At 47.1% G+C, this 20,099-nt stretch overlaps 1 protein-coding gene across 1 annotated transcript; it reads right to left on the reverse strand.

Annotated features, from left to right (window-relative positions):
* Window positions 1-586: 586 nt before the first annotated feature.
* LOC118091153 (carboxypeptidase A1-like) lies at window positions 587-17,530 on the reverse strand. The gene is made up of 11 exons (XM_035127816.3): window positions 17,394-17,530; window positions 13,820-13,901; window positions 11,405-11,539; window positions 10,535-10,633; window positions 9,578-9,679; window positions 7,628-7,729; window positions 5,154-5,264; window positions 4,918-5,008; window positions 3,279-3,478; window positions 2,024-2,108; window positions 587-872 (listed from the first exon to the last, which is right to left on the reverse strand). The coding sequence occupies exons 1-11, from the start codon at window positions 17,519-17,521 to the stop codon at window positions 685-687; spliced, it is 1,323 nt and encodes a 440-aa protein (XP_034983707.2). The 5' UTR covers window positions 17,522-17,530; the 3' UTR covers window positions 587-684.
* Between the last annotated feature and the right edge of the window lie 2,569 nt (window positions 17,531-20,099).

Here is a 20,099-nt window from a genome sequence, read left to right on the forward strand (position 1 = left end):
ATGAGTCTACATAAGCTGATAACCAAATGGTGCCTAAGTGTTGAGTGTTTGCAGACAGGAAACATTCCCCCTCCCCAATTTGCAAATTTTCCCAACAGTGACCACACACAGGTGGTCATGTAAAGCAGTGGTCCTCAACCTTGGGCCTCCAGATGTTTTGAGACTACAGTTCCCATCATCCCTGACCACTGGTCCTGCTAGCTAGGGATCATGGGAGTTGTAGGCCAAAAACATCTGGAGGCCCAAGGTTGAGGACCACTGATTTAAAGTACTGTACTCCTGAGCCACTAGCCTGAAGTGAAACATCCTTTGGAGTTATCCAAGGCTGCTCTAAGCGAGGAGCTTTGCTTGCTAGCTAGCACAATAGCAAGGAAACTCTTTCATGGAAAAGTTCAAAAGGACATTCCTTTCTTGGCTATGATTCCTGCATTGTAGAGGGGGGTTGAACTAGATCACCCTCCGGGTCCCTGCCACCTCTACGAGTCTATGATCACTCAAATTCTTTTGATTGAGAAAAGTGAGCGTTCAGGGCATGTGTGTAAATTGGAAGGGATGATTTGTGAGAGTAAGACAATGGAAAAGCTACTTCTGTACTCATTCCAAGCATTTATTATTATTACCAAGGAGGCTCCTGCGTGTTGGTTGCAAAGCTGCCTCCTGAGATGACAGCCTCCTACTTTGGCCCTAATAGGGGTGATCTCGTGTGTGTTCCATGATGACCATCAGGGCCAGCCATGTCTCCTCGGCGGTGGGGATGATTTGGCTGGCAGGGAGCATGAACCCGTAACGGCCTGTGTCTCGCAGCTCAAAGGTGTAAGAGTATTTGATGCCTTGCTCGTAGGTCCAGTCGATGGTTCCACCACTTGCTTGGTCTAGATCAAGGAAATGGGTACACAAAAGAAAACGGCCGCATCACATCTCTTCCATACAACTCTTGCCACTCTTCCCGTCTGGAAAAGTTTAATTTCCGTCCTGTGCATGCTTTGAAACTCAGCGTTACTGCTGAGGTTCTGGTTGAAAGTAAAGGGGTAGACTCTGTTAATCCTCTTTGCTAGGCAGCTTGGCATCCAAGCCGTTCTCAGCAGACATAAGGATTGGACCCAGTTCAACACGTGCTTAGAGGGGGGACTCTGGATTGGTTGCTATCTCATCTAGGAATACATTAGACTTCAGAAATAATAAAAGCATGATGCCTTAAGAAGCATGTGCAACATTCTAAAAAGCAAGTGGGTTTCTAGTCCTCATGGTTATGAAGCAAACCTGGATCATGTATGAGAGACTTTTAAGAGAAGCTCTTCAAAACCAGGGAAGGCCAGGTGTTTCTGGTATCCAGAGGATGGGAATTCCTCTCTTGGCTCTTCGTAATCCATCTCTCCCCAACCAAGTCCCCTCCACATGCTCCTTCTAACCTCTTTTCTCCTAGCAAAATGTCAGCAAATTAAGCGTTACACAGGAATCTCTAGTTTTTCACCCGTATAGAGCACCTGTCAGCCACATATGAATCTTGCAGGTGTAACCTAAATGAATGCTGTTGCTTTTGGCCTTAAAAAAAAAATTGTAGAAAAGACTTATGTCCAGGAAAGCCATATTTTGTGAGTAGACCATGCTGTGTAAATACCAGTTCTGTCCTGATTCCTGCCCATCCATGCTCAGCAACTGCTGCATCTACAACTAGCCCTGCCAGTCTTCAACCAAGTAGCACAGCATATTATGGGTTCGATATTATATCACCTGGATAGCTCAGTTGGTTAGAGCATGGTGCTGCTAACAGCAAGGTTGCAGGTTCGATTCCCATAAGGGACAGCTGCCTATTCCTGCATTGCAGGGGGTTGAGCTAGATGATCCTGAGGGTCCCTTCCAACTCTATGAATCTATGAGTCTATGATGTGCATTGGAGCATCACCAGTACTGCAGCCTCCATAGAAAACTATGCTCTTAGAGAAGGTAGAGTTCAGTTCAAAATAGTTGACTGCCCCCTAGTGGCTTGGAGGACCACATTTGTTTTCTCAGGTTGGTCACTTACAGATGGTGGTGATGATGCTACCATATTTGTATTCGGTTCCATGGAGAGAAGTAAGGGCCTCGACTGCCTTCTGAGCAAGAGCGTCCTGGAAGGGAACCGAGGGCAGAAGGAGAGGAAGAAAAAGTGAGATAAGATAAGATATCTTTATTGTCATAGTCCCCTTGCGGGAACAACGAAATTACTCGGTTGCTACATCCACTCAGATAAAGCATTCCGCATAATCCAAAATTACAAAACGTAATTAAAAACAGTAAATATAATACAAAATAATTAGTAAAATAAGATGACTTCAAAGTCCAGGCTTTCCATTTAAGGCCAAAATCGCTCTAGAGAAGAAACTGTTCCTGAGACGGCTCGTTCTTGCCTGCATTGTTCTATATCTCCGTCCCGATGGCAGGAGCTCAAAGAAATGGTGACCAGGGTGCGTTGGATCTCTTGATATGTCTCGTGCTTTTCTATGGCACCTGGTGGTGTAGATTTGTTCTAAGGTGGAGAGTGAGCAGCCAATAATGCTCTCTGCTGTTTTAATAATTCTGCACAGCCCTGCTCTATCCTGAGAAGTACAACTTCCGTACCACACACACACAAACCATACGTGAGCACACCATACATGAGGTCAAGCTCATGGGATGAGAATTGCTACATAACTTAAAGGTAACCTAAAAGATGCAGGCTTGTGGGGAGAGAATTTGCCCCCTTCTATTTTAATTTCTGCACTTTTCGCTTTTTCCGTACAGAGTTTTCTCCTCTCTGTGCTATGCCAGCTCCTCTTTCCCTACAGGAAATGTTTGGGGTCCCTATCTTTGTATGTCCTCCTGCTTTGGTGGTACTTCGCAAGAAAAAACACCTTATATGCTGTCTCCCAGGTGTCACTCTAGAGATAGCCCCATCACTCTGGGTTTCATTCAGCTGCCGTCAGAAGTGACGGCTTTTTGGTAGTTTAGTTTAGTAGTTTAGAGGTTTTATCTGTGATGGGAGACGGTTCCCTGATAGCTTGGGATTCATTCTCCAGCTTTTGGAACAGGATGTCCATTGGAGAACGTGGGGCAGTGACACACCTCCAGTTGGGTGGTGAGGTGGAGGAGTGATTTGATCTTACAAAGGCTGAGCGTTTTGGGTTGGGGTGTGGAGTGAGCTGAAATGGGGATTCAGCAGGAGCTGCACAAGTTGCCCCCTCTGGGGGTCTACTGCTGGTTCCTTACACACAGACACTGCGTGCGTCCCCAAGGGAGGAGACTGAGCCATGAAGTCCTACCAGCTCCGCCTGATCAGCTGCTTTCTTGCTGGTGTAGCCATAAGGATAAAGGAGAAGCTGAGAGTAGCTGTGGATGGAGATGAAGGCTTTGATGTTGCCGTGACTCTTCACAAAGTCCACGATGGCTTTCACTTCGGGCTCAGAGTTAGGGTAGGGTCCACGGTAGGTCTCGGTGCAAGGATTCCCACTGGATCCAGCCTCTGTAATGCACAAAAAAACCACTGTTTCTTTGGTTGCTGCAGATCAGGAAGAATTCAGATAAGGCTCTTTGGTGATGCAACCCTTCCATAACCCACTGAGTTGGACATTAATAATAATAATAATAATAATAATAATAATAATAATAATAATAATAATTTATTATTTATACCCCGCCCATCTGGCCGGGTCTCCCCAGCCACTCTGGGTGGCTTCCAACAGAAGAATAAAACACAATCTATTAAACATTAAAAGCCTCCCTGAACAGGGCTGCCTTCAGATGTCTTCTAAAAGTCTGGTAGTTGTTTTCCTTTTTGACATCTGTTGGGAGGGCGTTCCACAGGGCAGGCGCCACCACCGAGAAGGTCCTCTGCCTGGTTCCATGCAACTTGGAATTGATAAGGGAAGTTCTTCGCGCTAAAGTTAAATGTTGGTTTGAGACCAATATCATGGCTCACTCATCCCCTCAGTGCTTTTTTTTTCTTTAAAAATGTTTAGGGGTACAGTGGTGCCTCGCTAGACAAATCTAATTCGTTCTGTGAGTCAATTCATTTTGCGAAAAATTCATCTAGCGAATCCCATAGGAATGCATTGAATTTTTTTTTTTGCCCATAGGAACGCATTAATTGAATTTCAATGCATTCCTATGGGAAACCGCAATTCGCTAGACGAATTTTTCACAAAATGAATTCGTCTTGCGAGGCAACCTCCGCTCGAAAAATCTTTTCGTTGAGCAAAAAATTCGTCTTACAAGGCATTCGTCTAGCGAGGCACCACTGTACTCTCATTTTGACTCAAGAAAATCACCATTTTGTAGTTCAAATCGGGAGAAATGAATACAGTAGGCGGACAAAAGTTTAAAGATTCACAAAATGTTTAGGGGTATGTGTACCCCTGTGTACCCCCCAGAAAACAAGCACTGCATCCCCCCAATCACACACACCTCAACGTTTGGTTGAGAATCATAGAACTGCAGAGTTTGAAGGGACCCTGACGGTCAGCTAGTCCAACCCCTTGCAATGCAGGAATCTCAACTGAAACCTCCATGACAGATGGCCACTCAAGCTGGAGAACTCTAGCTCCAATCCAGGAGTCTGGGGCTGGAAGTTTTGCATTTTGCCATAATGAGTTGACAGGAAACTGACTATGGTGAATGTCATGGACTGGTTGGACACAGAAGAATGGTGGGAGGAGCCAGCTGGGGAATCCCCAACGGTGCTCGGGTCCTGCTTGAGGTTTTCCAGCAGGCATCTCGGTGGCTTCCATGAGAACAGGATGCTGGACTAGATGGGCCGTTGGCCTGATCCAACAAACTCTTCCTGTGTTCTTAACTGGAGGCTGGAATTGAAATGATGACCTTTGTGCGCTCTACCTCCAAGTGATAGTCCTCTGCCCTACATCAGCATCCCAAATTGGGCACACGTAATCCTGTGCCCTTTACCTCCAAATCCTGCGTCCCAATTCCTGTTGGGGTCTACTCCAATGCAGGATGACCCGCTGTTCCGGGACCTTGTCTTCCTCCACAAGCGATTCTGCAACAGCCAGGAAAGGCCCATCAACAAAGTTCAGAACTTCCAGAGCCTGCTTCTGAAGCTAAATGCATTACTGGTTGGTGCTAATTAAATCTATCCACTTCATTCCAAACACAGAGGCTTGAAAGCAAAAGAAATACTGTACCTTGGAGTGGGTGAAGGCAAACCCATCTGGGTTTGTGACAATTTCTAGGAAGATGTCAAAGTTGTCCAGGATGGAGGTCAGGGAGGCATCCTTGCCGTAGCCATCAAGGATCTGAACAGGATGAAAGAGAAGGACTTAGAGAGCCTTGGAGTCTGCCATCATAGAGAGAGGTGTGTCTGGCTTCTTCAGACAAAGGCAAAGACGCGCTTCGTTTCCAGCCTTCCATCCATCTTTCCTTTATTTCATTAATAACCCACCATTTTTCCCCTCCAAGGAGCTCAAGGTGGCATAAATGGTTCTCCATCTTATTTAATCCCAAAAACAGCCCTGTGAGGTAGGTTAGGCTGAGAGGCAGCGACTGGCCCAAGGTCACCCAGTGAGCAACATAGCTGAGTGGGGGGGGATTTGAACCCTGGTCTCCCAGGTCCCAGGCCAGTGCTCTAACCACTACACCACATTGGCCTTTGACACCTGACAGGTGCATTTTCAGGACCCACCCTATTCTTGAGACTGGGGCTGTTTTTAATTCTGAATTTTATATTCTCGCGACCCACCCTCGGACCTGCTGGTGAAGAGCAGGTAATAAATGTGGTAATTATAATAACAACAATAATAAATAACATATTTTTCAATTTAGTCTTTGTTTGCTAAATAGTATGGGACCCAGGTGGTGCTGTGTGTTAAACCACAGAGCCTAGGGCTTGCTGATCAGAAGGTCGGTGGTTCGAATCCCTGTGACGGGGTGAGCTCCCATTGCTTGGTCCCAGCTCCTGCCAACCTAGCAGTTCGAAAGCACGTCAAAGTGCAAGTAGATAAATAGGGACCGCTACAGCGAGAAGGTAAACGGCGTTTCTGTGTGCTGCTCTGGTTCGCCAGAAGTGGCTTTGTCATGCTGGCCACATGACCTGGAAGCTGTACGCCAGCTCCCTCGGCCAATAATGCGAGATGAGCGCGCAACCTCAGAGTCGGTCACGACTGGACCTAATGGTCAGGGGTCCCTTTACCTTTACCTTTTTTGCTAAATAGTGAGCATCTACTCTAGACGAGAAATGTGTTTGTTATTGTTAGGAGAAGGAAAGCACAACTGCGGATGAGATTAATTTCTCCAGAAGACCTTTGATTTGATTTATTATTTGGATGCTGCTTTTCCGACAGCTCCATTAAGCTCAAAGGAGCTCAGAATTATAAAAGGGCATTAAAATTAGCAATTAGCGTTCCCATAAAAATAATCCTATCAATAAACACAACAGCGTACAAGTAAATCAACCCAAACTCTCAAAGTAGTTCAATACAAACTCATAATACTATTTTTGTTAAATGTTGCCTACATGTGTCAGTTGCTGTCCTGGAAGGAAGAATGGGATATAAACTGAACGAAAAAATAAATACAACTAATAATTTATCCTGAGAAAGGTCAGAGATCAAACAGGTCTGCAAGCCTTGAATCCTATGATTGGTATAAATACAAACCAACCAGAATGTATTTGCACTTTTGGATAGCCAGCTTCACTCTGGATTCCCATGGGAAGGGACCAAGGCAATGCAAGACATGGACACTGCACTCCTCTCTCAGAATCCTGGTGACAGCTGCTGCTGCCCCCCTCTGAGATTCCACACCAAGTCTATCTCAGCAGCCCTGAGGACTAGAAACTTTTAGCATAAAATAAACAATGACATTCTGAGGATGTTGGGCTCTGTGCCCCTGGTACAAGGACACATTTGGCTGCATACACACCATTAAAAACCCACCCACACCCAAGAATCTTGGGAACTGTAGTTTATGATGGTGCCAGGAATTGTAGCTCTAAGCGGTAGACTACAGTTCCCATGATTCTTTGGGAGGGGTGCGTTCAGTGGTGAATATGCAGCCACGGCCTCTTCATGGATCACGGCCTTGTTGTGGCAAAGGGGCTTGAATAACTCCAAGAAGCTATGAGCTATGCCAGGGCATCCCCAAACTTCGGCCCGCCAGATGTTTTGGACTACAATTCCCATCATCCCTGACCTGTTAGCTAGGGATCATGGGAGTTGTAGCCCAAAACATCTGGAGGGCCGTGGTTTGGGGATGCCTGAGCTATGCCGTGCAGGGCCACCCAAGACAGACAGGTCACAGCTGAGATTTTAGACTAAATGTGATCCACCTGGAGAAGGAACTGCCAATCCAATCCAGTATTTTGCCAAGAAAACTCCATGGACATAAAAAAAAGGAGAAGCTTTGAGAAGAAAGTGAGAGTTTCCAAGGCATGCTCTGGTTCATGGGGTCATGGAGAGTCGAACACGTCTAAGACGACTAAACAACAACAACAAATGCAGCCACGGAGTTGTGAAATCCTTAGAGCATTGGCGCCGGGTATACTGTCTCTGAACATGGACGGTTCATTCTTGGCCAGCGGTTGACCGATGGAGCTCTGAGCCCTTCCTCCTCCTCTGTATGAAATGTGTGCCTCTGAGACTAAATTGCAGCCAATATATACCTTCTTTGCAAAGTAGACTCCACTGGCTTGAGTCACCCATTCGCGGGAGTGGATGCCGGTGTCGATCCAGATCGCTGGCCGGTTGCTTCCCCCTGTGCTGAACTGTGCGGAAAGAGGAGAAAGAGAAATCTCAATTCCTACCTTCTCCTCCACAAGGCTGTCTCCAAGTCTGATGGGCTGCACCTGAACAAGGAGACCTCTGGGAAGTCCACTACCACCCTGCCAGCTGTTGTAGCAATAATAATAATAATAATAATAATAATAATAATAATAATAATAATAATAATAATATATTATTTATACCCTGCCCATCTGGCCGGGTTCCAACAGAAAATAAAACACAGTAATCTATTAAACATTAAAAACCTCCCTGAACAGGGCTGCCTTCAGATGTCTTCTAAAAGTCTGGTAGTTGTTTTCCTCTTTGACATCTGTTGGGAGGGCGTTCCACAGGGCAGGCGCCACCACCGAGAAGGCCCTCTGCCTAGTTCCCTGCAACTTGGCTTCTCGCAATGAGGGAACCGCCAGAAGGCCCTCGGTGCTGGACCTCAGTGTCCGGGCAGAATGATGGAGGTGGAGACGCTCCTTCAGGTATACTGGACCGAGGCCATTTAGGGCTTTAAAGGTCAGCACCAACACTTTGAATTGTGCTCGGAAACGTACTGGGCGTCAATGTAGGTCTTTAAAGACCGGTGTTATGTGCTCTCGGTGGCCGCTCCCAGTCACCAGTCTAGCTGCCGCATTCTGGATTAGTTGTAGTTTCCGAGTCACCTTCAAAGGCAGCCCCACGTAGAGCGCATTGCAGTACTCCAAGCGGGAGATAACTAGAGCATGCACCACTCTGGCTAGACAGTCTGCAGGCAGGTAGGGTCTCAGCCTGCGTACCAGATGGAGCTGATAGACAGCTGCCCTGGACACAGAATTGACCTGTGCCTCCATGGACAGCTGTGAGTCGAAAATGACTCCCAGGCTGCGCACCTGGTCCTTCAGGGGCACAGTTGCCCCATTCAGGACCAGGGAGTCCTCCACACTTGCCCCATGCAGTTGGGGAGCTGGGTCTTGAGGTCTTGGGCATCCTTTTAATGACACACAATGACCGGAAAAGTGACACTGGTATTCAGCTACATGTGTGCCCCTCAGCCGTCCCAATTTGAACAGGGCATCCCAGAATTACAGAAGCCATTCCTGGCTTTTAACTGGGTCCTGGAATGTCCCGTTTTTTGATCAAGCACTCTGGCATGAGTCCGCTGGCTTGTGCCAGAGCACTGGTCCAAAACACACTCGCTTTTTGTTCTTGCACTCTCACACAAATCAGCTGGCTCCCGCGAGAGCTTGGGATGAAAAAATGAGCCTCCTGCTTTTGATCAGAGGGATGGTGTGTGAATTAAGGGAGCCAAGGGCAGGGCCCTTGCAGCCATGGGCCTGCAAGCTCCCTAGGAATGCTGGGTACTGAGAGTGGCATCTTAGCATCCAGGCCCATCAATCTGAGCACTTTGTTAAACCTCACAATTCCCTAAAGCAAGATCCCAGTTCTTTGGAGCCTGGGGGCACATTTGAAAATCTAAGGAAATTTTACGCATGCCACAAAATGCCCATTTCACAGAAGGAGAATTGGTGGTGCTTGAAACACACACCACACACTCTTGAAACAACGGGGGGGGGGACAATGACAAAAATAACACCCCAAAAAACCAACCTCCCAAAAAACAATTTCTCAAAACATAAAAAATTAGGAGGGATAATGGTCCCATTGAATGCCAGAAGGAAGTATTTGAAGAAGTCAGGGTGCCCACAGGTGCCATGTTGGAGATCCAACATTTAACGGCCAAAATATTAACACATTATATCCGTATGTGTTAGAGATGTGGGAGTTCTACCTCCTGCATGGCGTGGGAAGGTCAGGAGTTGAAATTTATGTTTGCTTCTCCAAATGCCCCAGAAGTGAGTTACCTTCAAGATGTTGATCGGGCGGCCCTCGTAACTCTTCCCAATCTGGATTTTACTGGCCAGTTTGGGGTTTTCACCCACCAGGAGGTCCATGAAATCGTAGATCTAGTGGAGAGAGAGAGAGAGGGCTGGAGTGAAGTGTGCCTGTGTGTGTCTCAGTACGAGTCTGTTCTGAAATTCTGCCTCAAGAAAGCAACCGTCAAGACTCCAGAAATCCCTGAAATGAGGGCTTTATTTTCCCTTGTGTTCTACGCGGCAATGTTAGTCAATTTAATTGTGGGGTGGGCTAACTCACCTGACTTGCACATACCCTGTGCCATGGAGTGGAGAGACCATTACTAACCCCCCCCCCAAAATGATGACAGCTGCCATCTCTTCTTATTTATTACATTTATATACCACTTTTATCTTTCCCTCTGGACTGTCCTCCGCAGCTTGAAAAGCATCCCCCTTGTTTGATGACATTTTGATATCACTTGCAAAAATGTTCGCCTATCCACTACCATTGCCCTCTCTTGCTTGCTCTCTCAGTTGACTTTGCCCAAGGTGATGTCACGACGTAACCTCCCCTGATTGGCTATTTACACATCCTATTCACTGTGTGGTCTCTGATTGGCTTGGACTGGTGAAGTGATAAGCCCAGGAAGCAATGCCCTCGCTCTTAAGTGGCTTGGTTAACCCTCAGTGTTGTCCCCACATTGGCAAACCTGTTTGACTATAGCATAGTCATGACATCATCCCATCTCATCCAATGAGATTACAAGTTCAGGAAGCAATAAACAGGAGAGGTGAAGTGTACCTAAAGCAGCAACAAAAAGTGATAGGTATTTCTGCTATCAAAGCATTAGCTGGAAATATTTTTACCCTCTCCTAAAACTCCTGTTTTTGCTCACCATACAAAAGAACCACATTGAAATGGGATATTTGCAGTTACAACAAGTATGCATTTATTTCACTCACCTCATCCAGACTGTGGTAAGAAGCATAGTTAAATGTCTCAATCGACCGGGGCATAAAATGTTGGCGGGACATGGAAAGCTTCTCCTCATCCACCAATGACTGGAAGGGACAATGGGAAGAGTCAGGGAGGAGTGGGGGTTGTTGGAGAAAAGTACACTCCCTTTTATTGAGTTTGTAGCTAATGCACATGTTACTTTAAACCACATGAGCCCATGGTTTGTCTAGCAACCTAGCCAGCACTTACTTGTGAAATCTCTAAGTTAACTCTGCCCCTAAAAGCTGAGTCTAAAAGCTGAGCCATTTTGTGGTACTCTCTTATAACCTTTAAATACGTAGTTCCTGCTCCTGCATGAATAAAGCCTTTGAACTCTTCCAGTGGAAACGGGTGTTTGTACACAGCATATATCCGAGGTGTCAATGATTTGGACAGCCTACACATAATACTTTTAAAGTATTATGTAAAGAAACACATTTTTCCCCTCAAAAAATTCTGGGCACCATAGTTTGTTAAGCGTTGCTGGGAATTATAACTCCGTGATAGATAAACTACCGTGCTCAGGATTAATTGTAGTGTGTACACAGCCGGGGTTAAATAGGTTTGTCTCCTGTATGATAGTGGCAGTGAGAAGGTAGACTCAGTCAGGGAAAGGTGCCTGTGAGGGGAGGCTTGCCTGAGGTCCCTCAAGAACATGCAGCCGGCCCTGATATCAGGTCTCAGGGCTGACAACACACAGGTTTATACAGCAGGGTCGACCCTACCATTAGATGGTGGTAGAAGTGAGGTCTTGAAGGATAGAACTGGGCCAGGCCTGCTTTGAAGGCCACACACACCTGCACCTGTTTCCCTTGTCATCTGTGCAGGTCACTGACCTGAAGGTCCTCGATCATGATGGAATAACGGATGCCGTTGGATTCCAGGAACACCTTGACTCCTTGGAGGCTGTCGAATGGGATGCGCACGTCTATGGGGAACTCAGAGTGAACTGGGTGGCGCCAGAAATCCAGCTGGAGAAGAAAGGCATTAATTTAATATATGTGTATGGCGTAGAATTATAGAATCATAGAATCATAGAGTTGGAAGAGACCACAAGGGCCGTCCAGTCCAACCCCCTGCCAAGCAGGAAACACCATCAAAGCATTCCTGACATATGCCTGTCAAGCCTCCGCTTAAAGACCTCCAAAGAAGGAGACTCCACCACACTCCTTGGTAGCAAATTCCACTGCCAAACAGCTCTTACTGTCAGGAAGTTCTTCCTAATGTTTAGGTGGAATCTTCTTTCTTGTACCTGTAGTTTGAATCCATTGCGTATGTTTTGTGATCTCTCCTGTGGTGCAATAATGTAAGAATTGCCTTGCTGGCTGTGGAACCTAGGGAGCTGCCTTATATTGAGTCAGACCATTGGTCCATCTAGCTCAGTATTGTCTACACTGACTGGCAGCAGCTGCCCAGGGTTTCAGACGGAACATTCCTAGCCCTTCCTGGAGATTCTGGGGATTGAACCAGGAACCTTTTGCATGCAATCAGAGGTTCTGCTCACTGAGTTACAGTCCTTATCTACCCCCCCCCCAAAAAAAATTCCGACTATGAAAAGTTAAAGTATGGCTTAAATTCGTGGCCTTACAAAAATTGGCTTTTACGCTATCGCTGTTGAAACAGGCATACGGTAAAAAGGAACCAAAAAAATGTTTTATTGCCGATTTGCGAGCTTGAGATTGTTCATTTGCCATTTGCGGGTGCGAGTGCCTGTGGAATTGTAGCAATTGAATAGCGATTTGCGATTTTAGCGATTGTACAGTAACTTTTGCGGGCTTGCAAGATCAAAAGCTTAAATTGGCTCAGAGTTGCAATTCTGCTAACCGCAGCGATTTTCAGCCTGTAACCCAATTTTAAGGGAACGGCTTATATTTGGGTATTGTTTCTCCACACCCCCCCCCCTTGAATTCCAAAGGTGCGGCTTATTTGTGGGTGCGGCTTATATTCGGCCCAATACGGTATCTATCTGCCTATCCTTCCCTCCATTCTGCTGCCATTCACTGTAAGGTCCCAGGGTGGATGTCAGGAGCAAGGGTCAGGCAATAAATCACACGGCATCAGTGAAGTCAAGTCTTTATTCATGGACACAAGATAGACTCAGGAGGGAAGGCCTAGTGAGCACAGCAATTCATCCCAGTAGATCTTGCTCCATGGGGCAGTTGTGGGGACTGAAGGTCCCCTCCTTCCCACAGCTGCCTAAGTCTCCTCCTCCTCAGGGTTGTTCCCAAGTGTCAGGAGTATGGGCAGGAGTCAGGCTCTGGGGCCTGTAGTGCTTTGCAGGACTGGGGCCTGCCTCAGCTTGTGCTGGAGAAGCAAGGAGTGGCCACTCAGGTGAGGCCTCAGCTTGTGCTGGAGAGGCAAGGAGTGGCCACTCAGGTGAGGCCACTTGATACCTCACTGCACCTGGTGGCAGGAGCTGGGAGGGATAAAAGCTCAGCATTTCCCTTCAGCTCTTTGCCACAGCAACGCTATCCCTGCCTGGTTGCATCTGGCCTCTTGCTCCTTGGACCCTTGCCTTGCCGACGCCTTGCTCCTTGGACCTTTGCCGATGCCTTGATCCTCGACCCTTGGACCTCTGCCTTGCCGATGCCTTGATCCTCGACCCTTGGACCTTTGCCTTGCCAACGCTTTGCTCCTTGACTCCCAGACCTTCGCCTCTGCCTTGCTCCTTGACCCTGCAACTGCCTGCTGCTGGACCCTCAACCCTGCACCTGTTCCTGCTTCTACACCACCATCTTGCCTCTGGTCCTGACGTCCTCAGCCAGGGCTTCAACCGTCCGCCGACCAGACCGTGACACCAAGCAATTTGAGACTATGCCAGCATACCTGCCTTTGCTCCTCTTACTTCATCCCTCTCCTGGTTCTGGGAGACCAGAGGCAGGGGAGCTAGTCTCCCTGTCTTCTCCCTGTCTTCTTCACCAGCCTGACTCATCTCTGCCTCTCAGCCCTCCTCCTCTCCAGCCTCTGATTCTGCCTCTGATTCTGGACTGCTCTCTGACACAGCCTCTCCCAGCTCACTAAGCCCTGTTGCCTCTTCTGCTTCCGACACCTCCTCCCCCCAGTCTTCTCCCTCTTCTCCCCCTGACCACTCATGTCATCCCGCCAACATTCCCCGGGCTCTGAGCCTTCTTCCCTTGGGGTTCCCCAGCTGGTGGCTCCCACCGCTCCCCTTCATCCAACCAGTCCGTGGCAAGGGGTTACATCAAACAGAGATAAACAACCCCACCTGCAGCTCTGCTCCTCGGCATTACCTGAAGATGCTCGAGAGCTTCCAGCTCCTTCACCTTCTCCACTTGGAACTCATCTGCAGCAAATATCCTCAGCACCTGGTGACTGCAGAGACAAGTTCTGTGAGCCTTTGCCACCGTCAAATAGCACCCTTGACAATGGGCTTTCAGGAAGGACAAACGTGGTTGTCATTCTGTGGCTGGCTAGCTGGATTTCCCCCACAGGCTTCTGTGCTTGCTGGTTGTCTAAGCAGGCAGCATTGGTAGAATGGGCAGGGCCGGTGCTAGGGTTTCTTGCGCCCTAGGCGAGATCACCTTCTGGCGCCCCACCCCCCCAATCATATTTCAAACCCAGATGTATTTCACATCCAACCTGTTCCTTGTCAGGGCCGGCCCTACGGCCAGGCTGGGTGGCACAGGGCACCACGGCGCCAGCCCGCCAGGGGGGCGGCGCAAGCTGCGCCCTCCCGCTGGCCGGCCAGTCCGCCGGTCCGCCGTGCAGCTGCACCCACAGCAACCGCGCTGTGCCCGCCCGCCCGCCCGCCACGCAGCAGCGCCTGTGGCAGCCGCGCCGTGCGCTGCGCCCGCCCGCCCACCGCGCTGGGAAACAGGGCGAGGGGCGCTTAAGACGGCCCTGTTCCTTGTAACCATGATCTCTGCTACATGTTCCAAAGCAGTGGCAGTCCTGCTACCACAGAATAATAGTGCAGGGTGGGGAAGGAAGGAAGGAAGGAAGGAAGGAAGGAAGGAAGGAAGGAAGGAAGGAAGGAAGGAAGGAAGGAAGGAAGGAGAGAGGGGGGAGGGAGAGGAAAGGAAGAGACAGAGAAGGGAGGGAGGGAGGGAGGAGGGGGTGAGAGGGAAAGGGAGCGGGGGAGGGAGGGAACTTTTATTTTTGAAATATAAAGTGATTTATAAATCTCAGTTGCTTTTTGAAGAGATGATTTGGTTTGTCAGTAGCTGATTAAAACACATTAACTTGATTTTGCTGTAATGTATGCCTCTCCCACAGCTTTACAAAGCAAGCAATACTTGAAACTGTGATTTGGCTGAAAACCCACCTATCAGTTTGGATTCACAAATGTCTTTCATTAATTTACTGGAGAAATAATTAAACAAGAAATTAGGATTAAATTTGAATTCTAGACCTTTTACAGTCAATGGTTTTAAGCAGGACCAAGTCAGATAATTGACCACTTCCACTAAGCATTTCGTATAAACATACGCGCAACTACTTAATCTTTGTTTTAAAGCAACATGAATGATACTACATGATAATATGGGACAGGTGAATGTATGTCCCCCAGGTCCTCCCCAATGACCAATATACTTGCTTTAGTTCGTAAAGCCTGGGGGGGGGGCGGATGTGGCCCAATCGCCTTCTCAATCCGGCCCGCAAATTGTCCAGGAATCAGTGTGTTTTTACATGAGTAGAATGTGTCCTTTTCTTTAAAATGCATCTCTGGGTTATTTGTGGGGCAGAGGAATTTGTTCTTTTTTCTTTCTTTCTTTTCAAAATATATGTCAGAGGTTCCCCCTTACAATATAGCTTGGCCCCCCACAAGGTCTGAGGGACAGTGGACCCCCTGCTGAAAAAGTTCGCTGACCCCTGCTTTAGTTGATGATCTAAATTACAGCTAGTTACAGGTAGGTAGCCGTGTTGGTCTGACGCAGTCAAAACAAAATAAAAAAATCCTTCCAGTAGCACCTTAGAGACCAACTAAGTTTGTCACAGGTATGAGCTTTCGTGTGCATGCACACTTCTTCAAATACACTTCTTCAAATTACAGCTGTAATACTTGTGTTCCGTCACTAGGTGCCGCTGTAGTGCTGCTTTCTTCAGCAGATGCAAAAAGAATTTCACCTCAAGCTATGAAACAGATATCAAAGAACTGCCTCCAATACAGCTGCTCTTTCAGTTGTTACTTACAAAAGGGTGCAGGCAGGGCCAGATTAAGACCCTTAGCACTTTAAAGATTATAATATAATATAATATAATAATTATTATATATTATATTTTAGTGTCCCCATATGTATCTAATTCAAAATATACAGTAAACAATAATGAACCATAAAATAAAATTAAAATTTTCAAAATGAAGCAAAACCTACAATAAGATGGAAAATAATGTTTACTTTTTTATACTTCCACTTTATTCACATTTGAAAATTTTCCTCCTCCTTTTTGTAACTGCAAAGTCTTTGATCAGATCCTCAAAGCTAAAATTATGTAACACGTCTGCTTCTATACTTAGCAGAGACAAGGCATCCAGCCTGCTTTGTTGCATAGTTGTTCTGTTGGGATTTTTAATATACATCAGCTGAGAAAATGAACACTCGTCTGAGCAATTTGTGGCCATTAATGTTAAAATCTGGCAATGGAAAAATTACGTGGTGGTCCCTTTCGCCTGATGCCCTCTCCTTCCGTGAATCGGCATAATCCTTGTTTAATGCCTTCTAGGCTGGTGGCCATCACTGCCTCCTGTGGGAGGGAGTTCCACAGTTTCACTGCACACTGCATAAAGAACTTTTTTTGCCTATCCTGAATCTTCCAAAATCCAGCTTTGCTGGGTGTCCTTGAGTTCTAGCCTTACGGCAGAGCAAGAAAGACTTTTATCTGCCCCGAGTCACCCAACATCCTGAATCTCCCAAGGGTGCTGGCGAACGGTGCAGCAATAAAATTGCACATTTGCAAAGCTAAGCAGGATCTGGTCCAGTTTCCAATTGGATGGGGAATCATGTGTTGAGAGCCCTGCATTGCAGGGGGTTGGACTAGATGACCCATTGGGGTCCCTTCCAACTCTACCATTCTGTGATTCTTTGCTTCTGATGTTCTTTGCCTCCAGATGTTGGTGGACTACAAATTCCCTCATCTCTGGCTGTAGACTATGCTGGCTGCTGACAGCTGGAGCCTCAGTTTCCCCATCTGTGTTATAACCAAATGTGGCAGAGGCTGAACCCCACCCACCCCGAGTTACAGCCCTCTCTCTTTGAGATCCTGGGGATTAAAAACAAGTCATGCTTCGACCAAACTGATGGATTATGCCGAAATGGGAAATTAACTGGAAAGCTCAGAAATCAAGAAGGCAAGAACTTTAGGAAAGAATGAGAAAGGTTTGTCATTGATTTACGAGACCACTGTAAGCAGGTTAAAACATCAGCAGGATTTTAACCACACTTGTAAAGCAACAGAAAGAATGGGTAAGTTAGAAGGACTAAATTTGGATAAGTATTGATGTGCAGTTGCAAATATTATTATCAGGACCCATGGAAGGGGGGGGGGGAGTCAGGAGATTCAGAATAATCTCAACATTTGGATTTGGAATTGTTTTTTGTTACATGTTTATACTTTTTAAAAATCAACTAAAAATTATATATTAAAAAAATGAAATGAAATGTGGGAAACAAAACCTATAAAATAAAACGCAGAACCAGCTGCAGGTTGGTTCAAATAAAACAACAACAACAACACACACAAAAACAACTCATGTTTTTCCATTTCCCTGGATTATTCCATCTGTCTGTCTGTCTGTCTGTCTCTGCTACCTGGAGATGGAAAGTGGGAGGTAGGTAAATCACGATGCGGATTGAGTCTACGTACCCCACAAAGGTCTCGGTGCCGAGCGCAACAGCCAGAAGGGCACCAAACAACAGGAGACTCCTCATTTTGGCCAAGACGGGATAGCCACTAGGAACTGGGGTGGCTCCCCAGGGCGTCTTATATACCATCCACAGTGTAAACGTTGGCTTGAGCGTGGCTGATATGGCCGCAGGGACCAGCCTCCGCCAGCCGCCCTCCTTCCCACAGCTCTGTCGGGAAAAGGGCTGACACTTCCAACCCCTTTCCCTGATTGATGCTTTGGGGAACGCAGCACCTGCCTCGATAAGCGAGGAGGACCCACAAAGTTTCCTTTCGTCTCTGCCAAGCTTCCATGCAATGTGAAGGGGTTGTTGAATCATCCCCACCACAGAGCTCAAACAGAGCAGAGGGCTTCAGACCCCATTGATATCCATTGGCTGTGACCCAAATTACCCCCCCCCCCAGACACACACCTGTAGTTGAAAGTGCTCCCAGGTGTGTGTAGGGTGCTTTTTGGGCACATAAATTTTCCACAGTGCCCAGTTCCCAATTTAACCTTGATTTACCTCTTTTGGGGGAAACGGATAATTAAAAAAAACTCTAGAATCAAAGAATCGTAGAGTGGGAAGGCACCTCAGAGGTCCTCTAGTCCAACCCCCTGTTCCAAATGCCCCGATTGTGATGTGACTCCTTTGCAACATTTAACCCTTTTCCATGGGACTCTCAAGAGTCTCCTCCAGCACCATAATTCAAAAGCATCAATTCTTCGGCGATCAGCCTTCTTTATGGTCCAGCTCTCACTTCCATACATCACTACTGGGAAGCTATGGTTTTCCCAGTAGTGATGTATGGAAGTGAGAGCTGGACCATAAAGAAGGCTGATCGCCGAAGAATTGATGCTTTTGAATTATGGTGCTGGAGGAGACGCTTGAGAGTCCCATGGACTGCAAGAAGATCAAACCTATCCATTCTGAAGGAAATCAACCCTGAGTGGGTTGAAGGACAGATCGTGAAGCTAAGGCTCCAATACTTTGGCCACCTCATGAGAAGAGAAGACTCCCTGGAAAAGACCCTGATGTTGGGAAAGATGGAGGGCACTAGGAGAAGGGGACAACAGAGGCCGAGATGGTTGGACAGTGTTCTCGAAGCTACCAACATGAGTCTGACCAAACTGCGGGAGGCAGTGCAAGACAGGAGTGCCTGGTGTGCTATGGTCCATGGGGTCACGAAGAGTCAGACACGACTAAACGACTAAACAACAACAACAACAACCCTTTTCCAAAAGCACTCCAAGGGGAAACACTTCCAGCTGAGAGGTTCCACCCTCGAGGCAAGGTTCAGCCTTGGAGTTTCTCGGTTTAGCAAACAGATGCCCATGTGAGCCGAGGGCCACATCGCACGGCAATGGCAGCTTGAGCGTCCACACACCAGGCCAAAATCCACATGGCCCCTCATCACAAACGCTGCTTCCAGTAGCAACCAGTAAATATATTTCCCCTGACCATCAGCTTTAGGATTCCACATTGTTTGTGAAGTATTCATGGGTGGGTGAGATACTTGGGATGTGTTATAGGTATTCTAAGGTCTTATATATATAGAATAAATGTTCATAAATGTACAAGGCAAAGACGTACATGAGTATATAAACCACGTGTCTGAAATAGTACAGGAGAACAATCCTGAAGCCATTTTGACTCTCCCATATTGGCCTCAAATATTTCTCTGCAAGGGGGAAGGAAATGGGAAAAGCTTTCCAATGGTCTTTGCACTGTAGGGGCTTACACCTCCCTGTAAATACAGTCTGGCTAGTATCTGTTGAGCTGAGCACACTCTCAATGTGCGTAACAGATTCAGGAACTAGAATCATAGAATCATCGAGTTGGAAGAGACCACAAGGGCCATCCAGTCCAACCCCCTGCCAAGCAGGAAACACCATCAAAGCATTCTTGACATATGCCTGTCAAGCCTCTGCTTAAAGACCTCCAAAGAAGGAGACTCTACCACACTCCATGGCAGCAAATTCCACTGCCGAACAGCTCTTACTGTCAGGAAGTTCTTCCTAATGTTTAGGTGGAATCGTCTTTCTTGTAGTTTGAATCCATTGCTCCGTGTCCGCTTCTCTGGAGCAGCAGAAAACAACCTTTCTCCCTCCTCCATATGACATCCTTTTATATATTTGAACATGGCTATCATATCACCCCTTAACCTTCTCTTCTCCAGGCTAAACATACCCAGCTCCCTAAGCTGTTCCTCATAAGGCATCGTTTCCAGGCCTTTGACCATTTTGGTTGCCCTCCTCTGGACACGTTCCAGCTTGTCAGTATCCTTCTTGAACTGTGGTGCCCAGAACTGGACACAGTACTCCAGGTGAGGTCTGACCAGAGCAGAATACAGTGGTACTATTACTTCCCTTGATCTAGATGCTATACTCCTATTGATGCAGCCCAGAATTGCATTGGCTTTTTTAAGTATTTACCATCTCCAAGGAATGGCCAGGCTACCCAGAAAAGGCAATCAGATAATAATAAGGCTTTATCAGTTATCCTAGGGACCCAGGTGGCGCTGTGGTTAAACCACTGAGCCTAGGGCTTGCTGATCAGAAGGTCGGCGGTTCGAATCCCTGCGACCGGGTGAGCTCCCGTTGCTTGGTCCCAGCTCCTGCCAACCTAGCAGTTTGAAAGCGCGTCAAAATGCAAGTAGATAAATAGGAACCGCTACAGCGGGAAG

The sequence above is a fragment of the Zootoca vivipara genome, chromosome 9 (genome assembly GCF_965207765.1).
Source record: "Zootoca vivipara chromosome 9, rZooViv2.hap1.1, whole genome shotgun sequence".
Taxonomy (NCBI): Eukaryota; Metazoa; Chordata; class Lepidosauria; order Squamata; family Lacertidae; genus Zootoca; species Zootoca vivipara.

What these genes read in the sequence shown, in the direction of transcription:
- LOC118091153 (XM_035127816.3), bottom strand. Translation starts at nt 17,521, where the DNA reads ATGGTATATAAGACGCCCTGGGGAGCCACCCCAGTTCCTAGTGGCTAT. An exon ending in GGCACCGAGACCTTTGTGGG is followed by an intron (nt 13,902 to 17,393) that starts GTACGTAGACTC and finishes TTGTCTCTGCAG; the next exon opens with TCACCAGGTGCTGAGGATAT. An exon ending in CAGCTGATCAGGCGGAGCTG is followed by an intron (nt 2,109 to 3,278) that starts GTAGGACTTCAT and finishes GTTCCCTTCCAG; the next exon opens with GACGCTCTTGCTCAGAAGGC.